This window comes from Scyliorhinus canicula, chromosome 20, assembly GCF_902713615.1.
Source record: "Scyliorhinus canicula chromosome 20, sScyCan1.1, whole genome shotgun sequence".
NCBI classification, from domain to species: Eukaryota; Metazoa; Chordata; class Chondrichthyes; order Carcharhiniformes; family Scyliorhinidae; genus Scyliorhinus; species Scyliorhinus canicula.
Window position 1 is genome coordinate 54540434 of NC_052165.1, and position 16889 is coordinate 54557322.

Here is a 16889-nt window from a genome sequence, read left to right on the forward strand (position 1 = left end):
ATCAAGAAGACTTTGACTCCGGAAGACGAGCACCAAGAAAGCAAAGATGCGGAATCCAATTCTCCACAACTGATTGATGTCACCTGCACCGATGCAACATCAGATCATTCGCACCACTCGCGAGAAGACGAGCACCAAGAGAGCAAAGATGCGGAATCCAATTCTCCACAACTGATTGATGTCACCTGCACCGATGCAACATCAGATCATTCGCACCACTCGCGAGACGGAATGCTCAATGACTCAAATTATCCACTCGGGACACTCATAGAGTATAACAAGAAAAACAAAAGTCAAAAGAAACACAGCAAGAACAAAAACAACATGAAGCGCGACAAGACCAACAACAATAGCAAGAAGCACAGCAGAAACGAGAACGACAACAGCAAGAATAAAAGCAACATGAAGCGCAACAAGACAAACAACAACGTCAGGCACAAAGATAGCGACAACGACAGGGACAGAAACAACAAGAATGGCAACAAACACAACAAAGTCAGGAACAAAGATAGCGACAACACCAAAGACAGAAACGACAAAAACAGCGACAAGTACGGCAACGAAAACAACAAAAACAAGAACGACAGAAACAACAGCAATGAAACAACGACTTGTACACAATGGAACTACTTGGCACATGACGGACAATGCCACAGCGCATGGCAAAACGATGACAAGACTACAAACATGTCATGGGATGACGACGAATCGCATAAACACACGTCTGCTCCAGAACGAGCAAGCACACCAGCATCCAAGGCGGATGAGACAATAAATCAACACCACAAGCACAGAAAAAAAAAAAAAAGTCCATGCCAGTCAACATCAGTGATGTGACCATGCAGACACCTCGGGATGACGCATTGGGTACTTAAGATAACAAGGAACACCAACAACATTCACAGCGGACTTGCAATATCAATATCACCACGTCATCAACAACAAAAAGAAAAAAAGCTCTGAACAAATTCATCAAGTTTGGACTCATAAATGTTTTTATTAAGATTGGACATATAAATACATTGGCTTTGTTAACTAAGGCAATAGCATCATCACTTGTATAGATACGCATATCATAAGTTACTGTTTTGTATAATTTTCCTTAATGATGTACAGAAACTATGTAATGAGAAAGAGGGGGATGTGGTGATCGTAGATTGACCAGATACAAAACAACAGAGCAAACACGAGCGGGAGAGCTATAAACACACTGGGACAGGATGTACAATTTTCTTTAACGATGTTCAGAAAATATGTTAAGAGAAAAAGGGGGATGTGGTGATCACAAGTTAACCAGATGCAACACAACTGAGCGACCACTAGAGGGAGCACGGGAGAGCCATATAAATAGATCAGGACAGGAGGTGAGGACACACTCTTCACAGCAGGGGGGCTGGTAAGCAGGACACAGCAAGCAAAGCTGGTAGTTAGCACTGGAAGGTAGTTCTAGGTCGAGCTCTGGAAACTGAACGAACCCACAATAAAGCATCTTCTCCACACTTGAGACTGCGAGCTTTATTAAGACACGAGGAACAACACATAATTCTTCATGAGTTTAAAACAGCTATAGTTATTTGATTCACCAGGACACTGATCCCAGCTCAGTTTAAGTAGAACTCATCCCAATGGAAGAGCTCCCCCTTTCCCCAGTATTGGTGCCAATGCCTTATGATTCGAAACCCTTGTTTCCAACCTGACTTTTTCACCATTACATTTAACCTTATAATTTTGTTGTTGCTATGCAAATTTGTACATGGCTCTAGAGATCCAGTGACTACTGTTTTGTGGTTTAACTTATGGCCTAAACTATACTTCTCCCTTCTACTCATGAGTGACGTTGGCATTTTCATTTTAATGGTTCTGACTGCTCTTTCAGACTCTCCATTGGCTTGTACTTCTCGAGAGAATGAGTAACATGAGTGATTCCACAATCTCCTGTAAATTTCTTAAGTATTCCTCCATGAACTGTGGTCCATTGACGAAAACAATTTCATCCGGAAACCCATGCGTGGAGAAGATATTCTGTCATGCCATCATCACAGAGTCAGACGTTTTCTTTCTCCTTTTTTAAATTTGTTCATGGGATGTGGGCGTTGCTGGATGGGCCAGCATTTATTGCCCATCCCTGAAGGCATTTAAAATTTAATCACATTGGTTCTGGAGTCACATGAAGGCCAGACCAGGTAAGGGCGACAGATTTCCTTTCCTAAAGGACATTAGTGAACCAGAAGGGTTTTCACAACAATCGACAATGGTTTCGGAGTCACCTTTTAGATTTTATTCCAGATTTTTATTGAATTCAAATTTGACTATCTGCCATGGTGGGTTTCAAACCCGGGTCCCGAGAGCATTACTCTGGGTCTCTGGATTACTAGTCCAGCTATAATATCTACGTCACTTCCTTCCCATGTCACTTGGGAATAGTTGTGTGGAGTCTGGTAGCTTCCAACCACTTTGAAATATAATCAATTGTCACTGCTGCCTCATGGCGTTGAGGACCCGGGTTCAAACCTGGGCCCGGGTCACTGTCTATCTGGAGTTTGCACTTTCTCCCCATGTTTGTGTGGGTCTCACCCCCCACAACGCAAAAGATGTGCAAGAGCGTGTGGATCAAGGGAGGGCATCGGAGCAAGGTCTCCCTAATGTTCTGGGCGGGGGTTTGGGGTCTGGGTCTATGGGCTCCTGATATGGCTGGGGGTGAGCGCGCAGAGGTTGAAGGTCATTGCACTTCTGAACTTTTATGCAACTGTTCATTCCAGGGCTCGAGCGGGACTTGTGCGGCATTTCCCAAATACAGTCCACAAGTGCATCTGTGTGGTCACAGATGCCCTACATGTCTGGGCATCAGACCTTTTCACCTTTGAGCTCGACCAGGCCCACCAAGATGCCCGGGCTGCAGAATTCTCTGCTGTCGCCAGGATGCCCCAGGTACTGGGTGTTATTGGTAACAGGCATGTTGTCTTGTGAGCACCGGGACATCAGGGAGTTCCTTTCATGAACAGGAAGGGGCTGCACTCGCTGAATGTTCAACACTTGTGGACCCCCAACATCAGGATCAGGATGTGTGCATGCTTCCCAGGGAGTGTGCGTGACAGTTACATCCTGGAACACTTGGAGATCCCTGGCAGTTTTGAGGACCACCCCAGGATGACGGGTTGGCTCTTGGGGGATAAGGGGTGCCCGCTGAGGTCCTGGCTGATGATACCAGTGCAGAGGCCTGGCATCGAGGTGGAGACCTGATATAACGAGTCCCATGTTGCCACCCTTGCTGTTATTGAGCGGTGCAGCAGACTGCTAAAAATGCAGTTCCAATGCCTGCACCACTCTGATGGTCTACTTCAGTACACCCCCCCAGAGGGTCTCCCACTTTGTGGTGGTCTGCTGTGCCCTCCACAACCTGGCACAGCAGCGGGGGTGACAGGCTGAAGGAAGGAGGGGAGACATGCGGACTCAGATGAGGAGGAAAAGGAGGGAATGGAGGAGGAGGGACATGTGGCCTCGTGTGTGGAGGAGGCAGGACAAGGATAGGCCTGGGGATGAGGTGGAGGATGGAGTCATGACCGGTGGACCAGGGAAGGCCACAACATCACTCAATTCTCAGTGAATGGGGTTCGGAAGAATTGTTTTCATGGTTGCAGGACCCAGGTTGGCCTCCAGCTCTTCCCCCTCCATGACGGTGCCTGTAGGGCCGTGGGGGGTCTCCATGGGAAGGAGGGGCAGCTGGAGTGAGCCCCAGAGGCCTCTGTATCATCTGGTTCTGCCAGTCCTGGTACCTCCCCGCTGTCTGCACATATGTCGATGCCCTCAGCAATGCTATTCAGTGACTGGGCCAAACTCTGCAGTGCCCTGGCAATGTCCACCTGCATCTGGGACATGTCGCGCAGTGATTGGGACATGCTCTGCAAAGCCACATCTGCATCCATATGGAACATGTCCCTCAGCAACTGGGACATGATGGCGAGGTCCTCAGCCATGGTGGTCACACCCAAGATACTGAAGTCGTGCTCCAGGCTTTCCACTTCCGTCGCCACCCTAGCACTGTTGGCCTCGACGCCACACATTATCAGCATCATCTCCTGCACCCATACCCCTTGGGACTCCTCCAACTGGGTATGCACTTGCAGGAGTGACGCTGACATCCCCCCTGAATCTCACGGCTGTGTTCTATGTTATGGGCCAGGGTTTAGAGAGCCCCAAAGTGTATCATGGAGTTCACCTGACCCACAACTTTGAATGGTTATGGGGAGCACACGGCCCTATTCTGCAGCTGTGATGCAACATAAATCTACAGTACTTTTAATTTAAACACTGTTTATTTATGAAACCAGTTAACACTTTATAAACCCCCAATAAAATCTTAACAACTATCAACACCAATAAATCCCCCAAAGGATAGTACTCGCATATCTCTTAATCTTTCCTTGCAACATCCATAAGACCAAAAAAACCCTCTTTACAGAAAGACATCAGGTTTAACTTTGCTACTGAGAGCAGTTACCACATTGAAAATCACCAAATTAACATTCATAAGCTTGCAGAGATTCATACACATCTTGCTGTGATTGTAGCTTTTCCAAATCTAAAACAAAGCTAAACACATCCTGTAGCTGCAAGCCCAAAGTGAAAGTAAAAGCAGACAGACAGCCAGCTCCACCCACACTCTGACATCACTGATAAACACCCATTTCGTAAAGGTACATCCACTACAGGTATTTCTCAAAACACCCATTTCTTAAAGATACTCTTACATGACACCTAGTATCTGCATCAGCTCTGGGATAACCTTGTCTCGCGTTGATGGCATTTAGATGCCTGGCCAGGTCAGCACCCCCAAACCGAGGGCAGATCTGCATGCTGCCATATTTGTGTGTTTACTGGGAGTGATTGTAAGGGAGCGTTTGAAAGCAGCTCCCCCTTGTTACTGGCGAGGTGCAAGTCTGGCGAATCAGAGGCTGAGACAGCCAGTAATGGCAAGAACCTCATGGGGGTTTATTTTCGGCACTAAGCTCCATTAAATGGGTCGCGATCTTGCCAATGCGACCATCAAGAAACATTCCGCCAATCGCTCCCAAAATGACACTTAGAAATGTTTCTGTTAAATCGCAACCATTAACTTTCAAAGTGGCTAATCAAAAGCCTTTTTTTGTGATCCTTTACTTCTCCTAGGAAATGCATTATATAACTTATTTCCATATTCCAAATTTCTTGATTTGACTGCTTTCCGTAGACATTTTCTTGCTTTCTCCTTTATTGAAATGTTTTGATTTACAGAATGGCCAGAAGTGTCTTGATGGAAACATTCTGTGTCCCCTGCTGGCTAATCAGTGCTGCGTTTTAGCACCTCAACTTGGACGTCTCAAGATGGCTGCTGTGGGATTTCCCACCCTTTTGCCTGTTTTGGCAGGCTTTTCAGTGGGCGCGGCTACCACCTTTGCATCTTTCTGACTAACAGACTCCTCCAAAGTCTTGTGGTTTGACTGATTTAAGCCAAATTTTTCTCCCTAAGTTTGGCTTACCCAGTATATGGAATTGCTTGATCGAATATGAGTCATCTTTTGTCTGTAAAAGGTCTCTGACGACAATGTGGACATAAATAAATTCATCTTTCAATGCATCATACCGAAAACAATTCGCTAGCCTCTACTGGGCTGTAAAAAACAATTTGAATGATTTCCCTGACCTTAGGGAACTCTGATTGAATTGATTTAACTTGATTATGACGTTCTGTATTATGCTGGAATACGCATCAAATATTTTAGTACAGTTTTGACTGTGTGCAGAGATCTCCTACTCCGTCTCAGGAAGACATTATCACAACAGTCCCCGCTGCGTACAGGAATGAACTAACCTGGTGGTTCTGCTCTTTGGCATGCAAGTCTGATGCTGCTCGATACCTCGGTAAGTGTTTTTCCCACAACTTCCAATGCTGTGATCTCTCTGTGGATCTTTGACATTTTTGAATGGTTACAGAAGAGGCAACGATTGTTCGACTGGTGCTGATATCACTTCCAATTGTCAGTGTGTCTCTTACCAAGGTAAGTCTTCTGCTTCTCCCTTTGAAGAATTCTTTTTCTGATTTCTCCTGTGGGTGTTCTGTCAATGGCACGAAACCATTGCTAGACTGGTGTTCCCACTGCTGCTACTGTGTTTTCTGGTTTATCATGTAGTCTAAACTATGCTGGGACGGTTTCCCTCAACGCATGAGTGGCTTATGTCATGATAAGCAGGCACGCACACACACGCGCACACATAATGATATACAGACAAGCAGCTAATGGACACAGAGAACAGGACATGGCCAATAAGCAGGCAGGACTTGGGATCAGGGGTGGGATCTGACTATAAAAGACACGAGGCACTCACAGTCCGCCTCTTTCCACTGATGAACATCTAGAGAGTCAGTCAAGGGTGTTGTTACAATCTCACACCTCCACCACGTGGCTAAGAACTAGGCTAGTTCAGTCAGACAGAGTAACCACACTTAAGTTAGCAGAGAGTCAACCTCATAGAGCTAACTGTGCTATTAGTTCAATAAGCCTGATTTAACTAACTTTAAGGTCTCGAGTATCTTTCTGATCTAAGCTGCATCCAGTTGCAGCCAGTGTTAGACCAGTGTACTTAACACAACAGCTTCGGTCTGCTTTGGTAGGTTTCTTCAAGACTCCTTTATTTACACTACATACATGATACAAGAAAAAAACATCTCAATTGTACACAGGCAGTTCCCTCTTTCTAACCGAGGGCCATGCCCGAAAAGCAGCTCGCCACGGCCTGCTTCCGGGATCTACCCAGCTCACAATGCCTCGCGAGATGTTGCGATGCAAATCCTTCTCATTATAGACGGGATCACTTTTTCGCAAATCTTCATATTAAAGCAGACAGCTAGTCTCACATGGGGTGGGGGGGGGGGTTGCGTTGGGGGCCTTGGAGATCACGACACCATTTAAAAATGGCTGCCTGCAGAGGCGTTCCGGCCAGCAGAGCTCCTCCACGTACAAAACGGGGCTATGTGCAGCCTCAGCCGCACGTTCCCGCTTAGGCCCTTATCTAACGCGGGTGGCGGTTTATAGCCATGCGTTTCTCTGTGCTGCGAATGCCGGGAAACACGCGGCTAAACACGCTCATGATGAGTAATACTCCCTCTTTACCACCCCAGCAATGTGTCTTAACCTCAACCTCAGAAGAGCACCCACCCTCTGCGATAGTACAGACAACAGCATTCAGAAAGAACTGTTCCTTCAAAAAATCACTTTGTAGAATTCTAACTGATTAGATTGGAGTAAGTCCTCACTAAGTGAGCATTCCTGAATAGTACAACTTTAAGGGAAACAACTTCAGTTGAATCAGATTTCTTATTAAATCCCATGTAAAAGTTACAGGTTCTGCAGGACTTTTCTCACCAGGAAAAATAACATTAAACTTTATACCCTGCACGTTGAAATACTTGACATTGCTACAGTCCTATATCAGTAACTGAAATAACTTCTCAAATAAAGTAATTTAAAAAACATAAAGGAAATCTGCCAATGAGTAACCTACCTTCTGCTCACTGAACCCTCTAGTCAAGACATAGCCCACTCCCTGAACCTCCCAGGCATTGTGGGCCCTTCCTCTCAATAACCCACTGGCTTGTGGCCCCTGGAGCTCTCTAACCCTGCCTCTTGCTGTACCCTCGTTGTGAGCAAGGACTCTGTAAATGAGCTGAGAGGCGCTGAAAGAGCAGCTTGAATTTGCAGGTGGTCAGCTGCAAGCTGGAGAGCTTGTGACCATTTCTGAGCTGCAGGATAACCTTCCGTGATACTTCGTCACTGAATTTGGTCCATCTATTTCAGGCCTAACATGGTCAACAAAAGCAAGAATATGCTTCACTAATTCCTCTTTTTTTTTTATAAATTTAGATTACCCAATTATTTTTCCCAATTAAGGGGCAATTTAGAGTGGCCAATCCACCTACTCTGCACATTTTTGGGTTGTGGGGGCGAAACCCACGCAGACACGGGGAGAATGTGCAAACTCCACACAGACAGTGACCCAGAGCCGGGATCGAACCTGGGACCTCAGCGCCGTGAGGCGGTTGTGCTAACCACTAGGCCACCGTGCTGCCCCTCACTAATTCCTCTTGAGGCTTTCTCTCTTTTCCTTAGGAAAAAAAATCAACAGTGTTCAAATCCTATGTTTGCTCAAATATTCCCAAGGTTTGGCAACTCCCATCGCTACCTCATCTGCCTTCCCAATTTTATTGATCACTTCAATACTTTCTTCTGTGGGATGGAGCTCTGACAGGGTGGGTATTTGATTTGTATCACCGGATTTCTGACTTCAGGATTTTGTTCCAGGATTTTGATCCATGGAAAGTGAAGAACCAACAATTTATTTCCAAGTCAGGATGGTGTGTGGCTTGGAGGGGAGGTTGGTGGTACAGTATTCCTATGCATATTCTGCCTTGCTTGTCTTTCTAGGAGGTAGAGTTTGTGGGTTTGAGAGGTACGTTGAAGGAACTTTGGTGAGTTGCTGCACTGCATCTTGGAGATGGTGCACACCGCTGCCACTGTGCATCGGTGGTGGAGGGAGTCAATTTTGAAGGTGGTAGATGGGGTACTAATCATAGAATTCATAGAATTTACAATGCAGAAGGAGGCCATTGAGTCTGCACCAGCCCTTGGAAAGAGCACCCCAATCAAGCCTACACTTCCAACCTATCCCCGTAATCCAGTAACCCCACCTAACCTTTTTGGACACTAAGGGCAATTTAGCATGGCCGATCCACCTAACCTGCACATCTTTGGACTGTGGGAGGAAACCGGGGCACCCGGAGGAACCACAACCATCTTTCTTTGTCAGGGTAGGGCCCCAACCTGGGAGGAGTTTTCTTCCTTCTCCCCACTGACTCCAGTTTTGCTCAGGCTCCTTGATACCATACTCAGTCAAAGGGTGTCCTTTTGCCAGAGCAAACCTCTTAAGTTCAGCTCTGTTTTCCATGTTTGGATTCATGCTGTAATGAGATCAGGAACTGAGTGGTCCTGGAGGAACCCAAACCGAGTATCACTGAGCAAGCTATTGTTGAGCAAGTGCCGCATGACAGCACTGTCCATGATACCTTCAGTCATATTACTGATGATCAGGAGGCACAATTGAGATGTGGAGCTTGTTCAAGGAGCAAATACTGTGTGTCCTTGATATGTATGTCCCTGTCAGGCGTGGAGGAAAAGGTCGAGTGAGGGAACCATGGTATACAAAAGAGGTTGAATGTCTTGTCAAGAGGAAGAAGGGGGCTTATGTAAGGATGAGGAAACAAGGTTCAGTTAGGGCACTTGAGGGATACAAGATAGCTAGGAAGGAGCTCAAGAAAGGGCTTAGGAGAACTAGGAGGGGGCATGAGAAGTCCTTGGCGGGTAGGATCAAGGAAAACCCCAAGGCTTTTTATACTTATAAAAGAATGACCAAGGTGAAGTTAGGCCCGGTCAAGGACAGTAGTGAGAACATGTGCATGGAGTCTGAAGGTATAGGAGAGGTCCTAAATGAATACTTTCTTCAGTGTTCACAAAGGAGAGGGGCCACGTTGTTGAGGAGGATAGTGCAATACAGGCTGGTAGACTGGAGGAGGTAGATATTCGGAAGGAAGAAAGATGTCTTAGAAATTTTGAGAAGCCTGAGGATAGATAAGTCCCCTGGGCCTGATGGGATATATCCTAGGATTCTTTGGGAGGCGAGGGATGAGATTGCAGAGCCTTTGGCTTTGATCTTTATGTCCTCACTGTCTACAGGAATAGTGCCAGAAGACTGGAGAGAGGCGAATGTTGTCCCCGTGTTCAAGAAAGAGAATAGGTATAACCCTGGGAATTATAGGCCGGTCAGTCTCACTTTGGTCATAGGTAAATTATTGGAAAGGGTCCTGAGGGAGAGGATTTATGATTGTATTATGATTAAAAGTTTGATTGTATTCTTTGAGGAGGTAACTAAGTACATAGATGAAGGTAGAGCAGTTGATGTCATATACATGGATTTTAGTAAGGTGTTTGATAAGGTGCCCCATGGGCGGCTCATGCAGAAAGTAAGGGGGCATGGCATACAGAGAAATTTGGTCGATTGGATCAGTAACTGGCTATCACATAGAAGACAGAGGGTGGTGGTAGATGGTAAATTTTCATCCTGGATCCCAGTCATCAGCGGTGTACCACAGGGATCAGTGCTGGGTCCTCTGCTATTTGTGATCTTTATCAATGACTTGGATGATGGAATTGAAGGTTAGGTTAGTAAATTTGCTGATGACACCAAGATTGGTGGAGTAGTGGATAATGTGGAGGCAGTTGTAGGCTGCAAAGAGACATTGATAGGATGCAGAGCTGGGCTGTAAAGTGGCAGATGGAGTTTAACCCTGAGAAGTGTCAGGTGATTCATTTTGGTAGGATAAATTTGAATGTGGATTACAGGGTTATCGGCAGGGTTCTGAAGAATATGGAGGAGCAGAGAGATCTCGGAGTTCATATCCATAGATCTCTGAAAGTTGCCACCCAAGTGGAGAGAACCGTGAAGAAAGCCTATAGTGTGTTAGCATTTATTAACGGGGGATTGAGTTTAAGAGCCGTGAGGTTCTGCTGCAAGTGTACAAGACCTCGGTTAGACCACATTTGGAGTATTGTGTGCAGTCTGGTCACCTCATTATAGGATGGATGTGGAAGCATTGGAAAGGGTGCAAAGTAGATTTCCCAGGATGCTGCCTGGATTGTAGGGTGGTTTTATGAGGAAAGGTTGAGGGAGCTAGGGCTTTTCTCAGTGAAGCGAAGGAGGATGAGAGGTGACTTAATTGAGGTGTATAAGATGATGAGAGGAATAGATAGAGTGGACGTTCAGCGACTTTTTCCTCGGGTGGATGTAGCTGTTACAAGGGGGCATATCTATATGGTTCATGGTGGAAGATATAGGAGGGATGTCAGAGGTAGGTTCTTTACTCAGAGAGTGGTTGGGGCGTGGAACACACTCCCAGCTATGGTAGTGGAGTCGGACACTTTAGGAACTTTTAAGCGGTTATTGGATAGGCATACAGAGTCCACTAGAATGATTGGGAGTAGGTTGATTTGATCTTAGTTTCAGAATAGTTCAGCACAACATCGTGGGCCGAAGGGCCTGTACTGTGCTGTACAGTTCTATGTTCTACTGACGTGGCTGTAATTGGCCAGGTTGGATTTCCCTGCTTTTTGTGGACATGATATACCAGGCCAAAATTCCACATTGCCGGATAGATGCCAGTGTTGTAGCTGTACTGGAACAGCTTGGCTAGGAGTATGGCTAGTTTGTTATTTACAGTAAAGGAGGCAGCCATTCGGCACATCATGGGTGGAATTCTCTGGTAATGGGGCTATGTCTCCACCCCCGCGACAAGACGGGCGTGAATCACTCTGGACATTTTTCTAGAAAGTCCAGTGATTCTCCGTTTTGAAGGGGGCTAGCAGGACCCCGGAGTAGTCCACGCAGCTCCAGCTGCCGATACGGGGCCTTGCACTTCCGGCCACGGGTCCACGTATGCGCGCACTGGCCGCCACGCATAACATGGCAGACGCACACAACGGGCCAACCCCGACAATACAGACCCCCCCCCCGCACATATCGCGCGCGTCCGCCGATCGGTGGCCCCCGATCGTGAGCCTGGCCGCCCTGGAAGCCCTTCCCCCCACCCCGCTGATGGATCCTCCTGCCCCCACCAGGTGGAACTATAAGTGAACCACGCCGGCAGAAACTCGGCCAGTTGTTGGCGGAGAATCGCCGCAGGGGCTTCTTTCAATGGCCACCGACCAACGCCTCATCGACCATGCGCCGCGCGACTGGCGGTGAATCTCCGGTCCGCGGGTCTGACGCCCCATCATCTCCCCCGTGCTGAGGGCGATTTCGGCGTGGAGGCTCAGAGAATCCCGCCCCATATCCAAACCGGCTCCCAAAGAGTTACCGAGCTAGTCCTATTCACCAGCCCTATCTGTGTAGCCCTCTAATTTAATCATTTTCAAATATATATCCAGCTCTCTTTTCGAGCCTCCTATGGAATCCCCCTCCGCCACTCTCCCAGGCAGAGCATTCCAAACCCCAACAACTCTCCAAGTAAAGGCGTTTCTCTTAATCACACTGACTGACCATCTTGAATTTGTGACCCCCAATCACTGACATACCAACTAGTGGAAACAGAATATGCTTCTTTACCCTGTCAGAATTGTTCAGAATTCTGAACACCTCAATAAGGTCTAATTGTCTCTGCTCCAAAGAGAACAAGCCCAATTCTGCCAATCTTTCCTTGTATCTAAAATTCTTCATTCCTGGTATCATTCTACTAATCTCCTTTGCACTCTCTCTGGAGCTTTAACATCCTTCCTTGAACAAGGTGCCCATAACTGAACACAGTACTCCAAACGCGATGACCAATGGATTGTAGAGGTATAGCATCACCATGCCACACAAAGCAACGGAAGGTATCTTCAATGTTAAGATACGATTTTGTCTTCACAAGGACTATGTGGTATTCACGCCTGCCAATACTGTCCTGATTTTTTTTCTTGTTTGTTCCTTCCCCGCATGCCACAGACCAGTCTAGCAGCTATGACCTTTAGAATCTAGCCAACTCAGTCATTAGTGGTGCTACCAAGCCAATCTTGTTGATGGACGTTGTAGTCCCCCATTCAGAGTGCATTCTGTTTCCTTGCCACCCTCATTCACCCTGGTTTAGCTCACTCGGCTAAATCGCTGGTTCGATTCCCGTACCAGCCTCCACGGACAGGCGCCGGAATGTGGCGACTAGGGGCTTTTCACAGTAACTTAATTGAAGCCTACTCGTGACAATAAGCGATTTTCATTTTCATTTCATTTTTCATAGCTTCTTCCAACTGATGTTCGAGGTGAAGGAGTAGTGATTCATCAGCCGAGGGGGCGAGGGATGTTGGGGGGGCCGGGGGGGGGAAGAGTGGAGGGGGTGTGTAACCAGCGGAAGGTTTCCTTGCTCACGTAAGATCTGATGACATGAGACTTCTATCATGGAACTATCTCTCTCTGCCAAGATCAGCACTTTCAACATTGTTTGGAATCTACCAGAAGGGGTGGAAGCAGCGACTCTGCCTCCAAAGGATGACATCAAGGCTTTGCTGTTTCTTTACACCCACCTTCCAAATGATCATAAAAACAGCAGTCTGGCAAAGATCCACTCGGTATCATTTGCATGTAGCAGGAGGGAAAAAGCAGCCAACAAGTGTCCCGTTGGGGGATTTGGATGCAAATGCCAGATGAGGTGGTGGTAGTATTCATTGTTCAAATTTTCCTTTATTATCCTCCGTAATCATGGAGGTGAATTTTCTCCATATTGTTCTCAGCCAAATAACTGCACTATAACCCCCACAAATTACTGTGAGACACACGGGCCAAATTCATAGTTTCTGAGGCTAAGTGTGGAGGATCTGTGGCGTTTTACGTGGAGAAAATCGGTGGCGCCCCCTCACCGATCGCAGAATCGGCGAGCAGCCACGCCGCGTAAATCTCTCGGTCTCCACGAAATAAACGTGTAGAGAATGGCCGGGTCCGCGGCCATGCATGCGCACAGCGATGGCCTGCAGTGGTCGCGCCGTAAAACATGGCGCCAGCCATGCGCAGACCTGACCTGCCAGATAGTGCCCCCCTGGCCACCCTCTCACCACCCACCCACTGGCCACCCCCCACCAGTCCCCCCAGCCCTCACGGAAGCCCCCCTGGCCAGCAGCATGACTCCCGCCCGACTGTGGCGGTGCTGGACACAGTCCCCAGCCACCATGCCGGACTACTGCACAGCTGAAATTATACGTCAACCACGTGGTTGGGAACTCGGCCCATTGGGGGCAGAGCATCAGGGGAGGGCCTTCAGGTGACGCTCCGAGGCCTCTCCAACAGCGTGCGCCACGTGCCGCCGTTTTGGAGAGGCAGAGCATACGAAACCTGCGTTTAACCGGCGCTGCCCCTATTTCAGTGCCGAAAGGGATTCTCCGCTCGATCACCGATTATGAAATCGGCGTCAGGGAATGGAGAATTCCGGCCACTCTGTCCTGAGAAATACAGTTGTATTGTGAAATTGGTGATATATAGCCAAGCATCTGGACTACATACTTCAACAATCACACACCACTATGGCCACAATTGCTCAATTTCCTCCTGCCCACACACGCATTCTGCAGCACATTGAAGCCTAATCTCTTATTTTTACAGTAAAAAGTCTTACAACACCAGGTTAAAGTCCAACAGGTTTGTTTCAAACACGAGCTTTCGGAGCACAGCTCCTTCCTCAGGTGAATGGAGCAGCGCTCCGAAAGCTCGTGTTTGAAACAAACCTGTTGGACTTTAACCTGGTGTTGTAAGACTTCTTACTGTGCTCATCCCAGTCCAACGCCGGCATCTCCACATCATGGCTTATTTTTACAGATCATGCTACAACGACTTTGCTCTACATTAGTCCTACTCTCCTCGAGCCCGGACCTGGCCCTCTATTCCAGGCCAGTTCTGCCTCTCACTGTTATATCTTAATATCCATTCAGACAACAGTTCAGACTTAGATTTCACCAGTTGTTCCTCTGCCTCATAGATCACAGATTTAATTTGTTTTCTTCCCTTCCCCTGTTAAATATATCCAGTCGGGAGAGGTCAGAATTCTCTGTCTGATTGCTGGCGGCAGCATTCTCTGGTTCCACCGGAAGCACACCCCCGCCAGTGGGATACTCGGCTTCAATGGGAAATCCCATTATAAGTACATAGAAGTACATAGAACATGCAGTGCAGAAGGAGGCCATTTGGCCCATCGAGTCTGCACCGACCCACTGAAGCCCTCATTTCCACCCTATCCCCGTAACCCAATCACCCCTCCTAACCTTTTTGGTCACTATGGGCAATTTATCATAGCCAATCCACCTAACCTGCACGTCTTTGGACTGTGGGAGGAAACCGGAGCACCCGAGGAAACCCACGCAGACATGGGGAGAACGTGCAGACTCCGCACAGACAGTGATCCAGCGGGGAATCGAACCTGGGACGTCGCCAGCGAACAATGCACTGCCGAGAAACACTCGGCTCAGAGACAGGAGAATCCCGCCCATATTGATTCAATGAACAAACACAAATACGTAGTTATAACTTACATTGTTATAATTGAAGTACATAATTTAAAAGCATATGCACAGCTTGTTCAAAACAGAGGTGACTAATTTCACACAAATAAGTTGTAGAAGCTGAAAGTAAACAGGGCTGTAAGCTAGATAGTGGAGGACAATTTCATTGAAAAATTATATATGGAGCAAATAAAATACAAACAATTGTATTTAATATTCAATTAAACATTTTGTATCTGAGCAATTCCAGACTTATCAAGTTTATAAAATTTATTGTATTTATTAGTCAATTTAGAAGCTTTAGAATAATTTGAAGTATTTAAATCAGTCCTCTTTTCTGTATTTATCTATATTAGATCATCACAAGAAGATTCTGCCCACTGTTGCCATATAGCACAGATGTAATTGATCTGTGCTAACATGTGCATTGATGAATCATTGTTATGCTCACAGCCTGAGTATCACCTGTACAGTGACACACAATAAATAAAACCTGTTATTACAACATTTCAAACTGATTTTTATGTTTTCAGTGGGTTAACATGGAAAAATTAAATGATGCAGGCTTTATCTTTAACACCAACCAAATGTAGGAAGATTAGTTTGCAATTCCTTAGTAAAACTGCAGATAAAAGTGCAGAGACCAGATGGACACTGACCTGCTGTTTGAGTTGTTGCACCAATCTATCTTTTTCCCTCTTTAGTAATGCTACCTCTTCCTGTGCCTTCTTCTTCTTAGATGAGGAGAGTTCCAGGAGAGCAATATTTGCATCCTTCTCACTGATGGCTGCTAGCAGTGCTTCTTGCCTGAAGGATAATCAGAAAGAATATAAATAATCAAGTATACACAGAACAACACTCGCTCTTATAATAAATTGTAGAGGCCATTAATTAAAAGCATTTTATTTCTCCACCAAGAGCATAATTCTTGATGTTTAAACAAATAAAATTTCTGTGGCAAGTGTCAAGTCCACAGTGTAACAAAGTGTATTTTTAATGTTGACCATGCTATTCAATAGATATTCTCTGTATTTATAAATCCTTGACAAACATTGATATAATGGTGCGAATTTTATGAAAACTCTTCCTAGTATCACTAAATTATTGCATTTTTTGCTCATTATACTGTTGCAATAAAACATTTCCATAATAGTTTTGCTGGTCTGCCTCCCCAAGCATCAAGGCAATTAAACCTCGATAAATATTGCAACATAATATAAACAAAAAGACAATAGTCAACTCATATTCACCTGCCCCCCTAACATCTCCATCTTAGTGTCAGTTGGATTGTTTATTTTACATTTTGTGATTTATAATTTGCACAGCAAGTTACTATTAGTGAAAGTTTGAAGAACTGGTGGTAGGCTTTCTTCAATAACTCAGTAAGAAGTCTTACAACACCAGGTTAAAGTCCAACATGTTTATTTCAAACACTAGCTTTCGGAGCACTGCTCCTCCCTCACCTGAGGAAGGAGCAGTGCTCCGAAAACTAGTGTTTGAAACAAACATGTTGGACTTTAACCTGGTGTTGTAAGACTTCTTATTGTGTTCACCCCAGTCCAACGCCGGCATCTCCACATCATGGCTATCTTCAATAACTCAGTATAATAAAGCTTAATGTGCCGTGGTACTGGGTGACACAGAAAAGGTCTGCTGTGGTTCAAAAATAGGTTTCATAACCACCTTCTCAGACAACTAGAAATGGACAATAAATGCTGACATTATCAGTAGTGGTCACATCCCAAGATTTAAGGGAAAAAAAGGCTATTTAGATGAGTTTAAATGCCA

General features: G+C 46.1%; 1 protein-coding gene across 9 annotated transcripts in view; it reads right to left on the bottom strand.

Moving 5' to 3' along the window:
* Positions 1-16889, bottom strand: part of erc1b (ELKS/RAB6-interacting/CAST family member 1b) — a 1169759-nt gene that overhangs the window by 342818 nt on the left and 810052 nt on the right. For all 9 annotated transcript variants that reach the window (XM_038780204.1, XM_038780201.1, XM_038780203.1 and 6 more), the window contains one exon: positions 15761-15908. In XM_038780204.1, coding sequence (XP_038636132.1) covers positions 15761-15908 — 148 coding nt within the window. The remainder of the gene's footprint in view (positions 1-15760; positions 15909-16889) is intronic.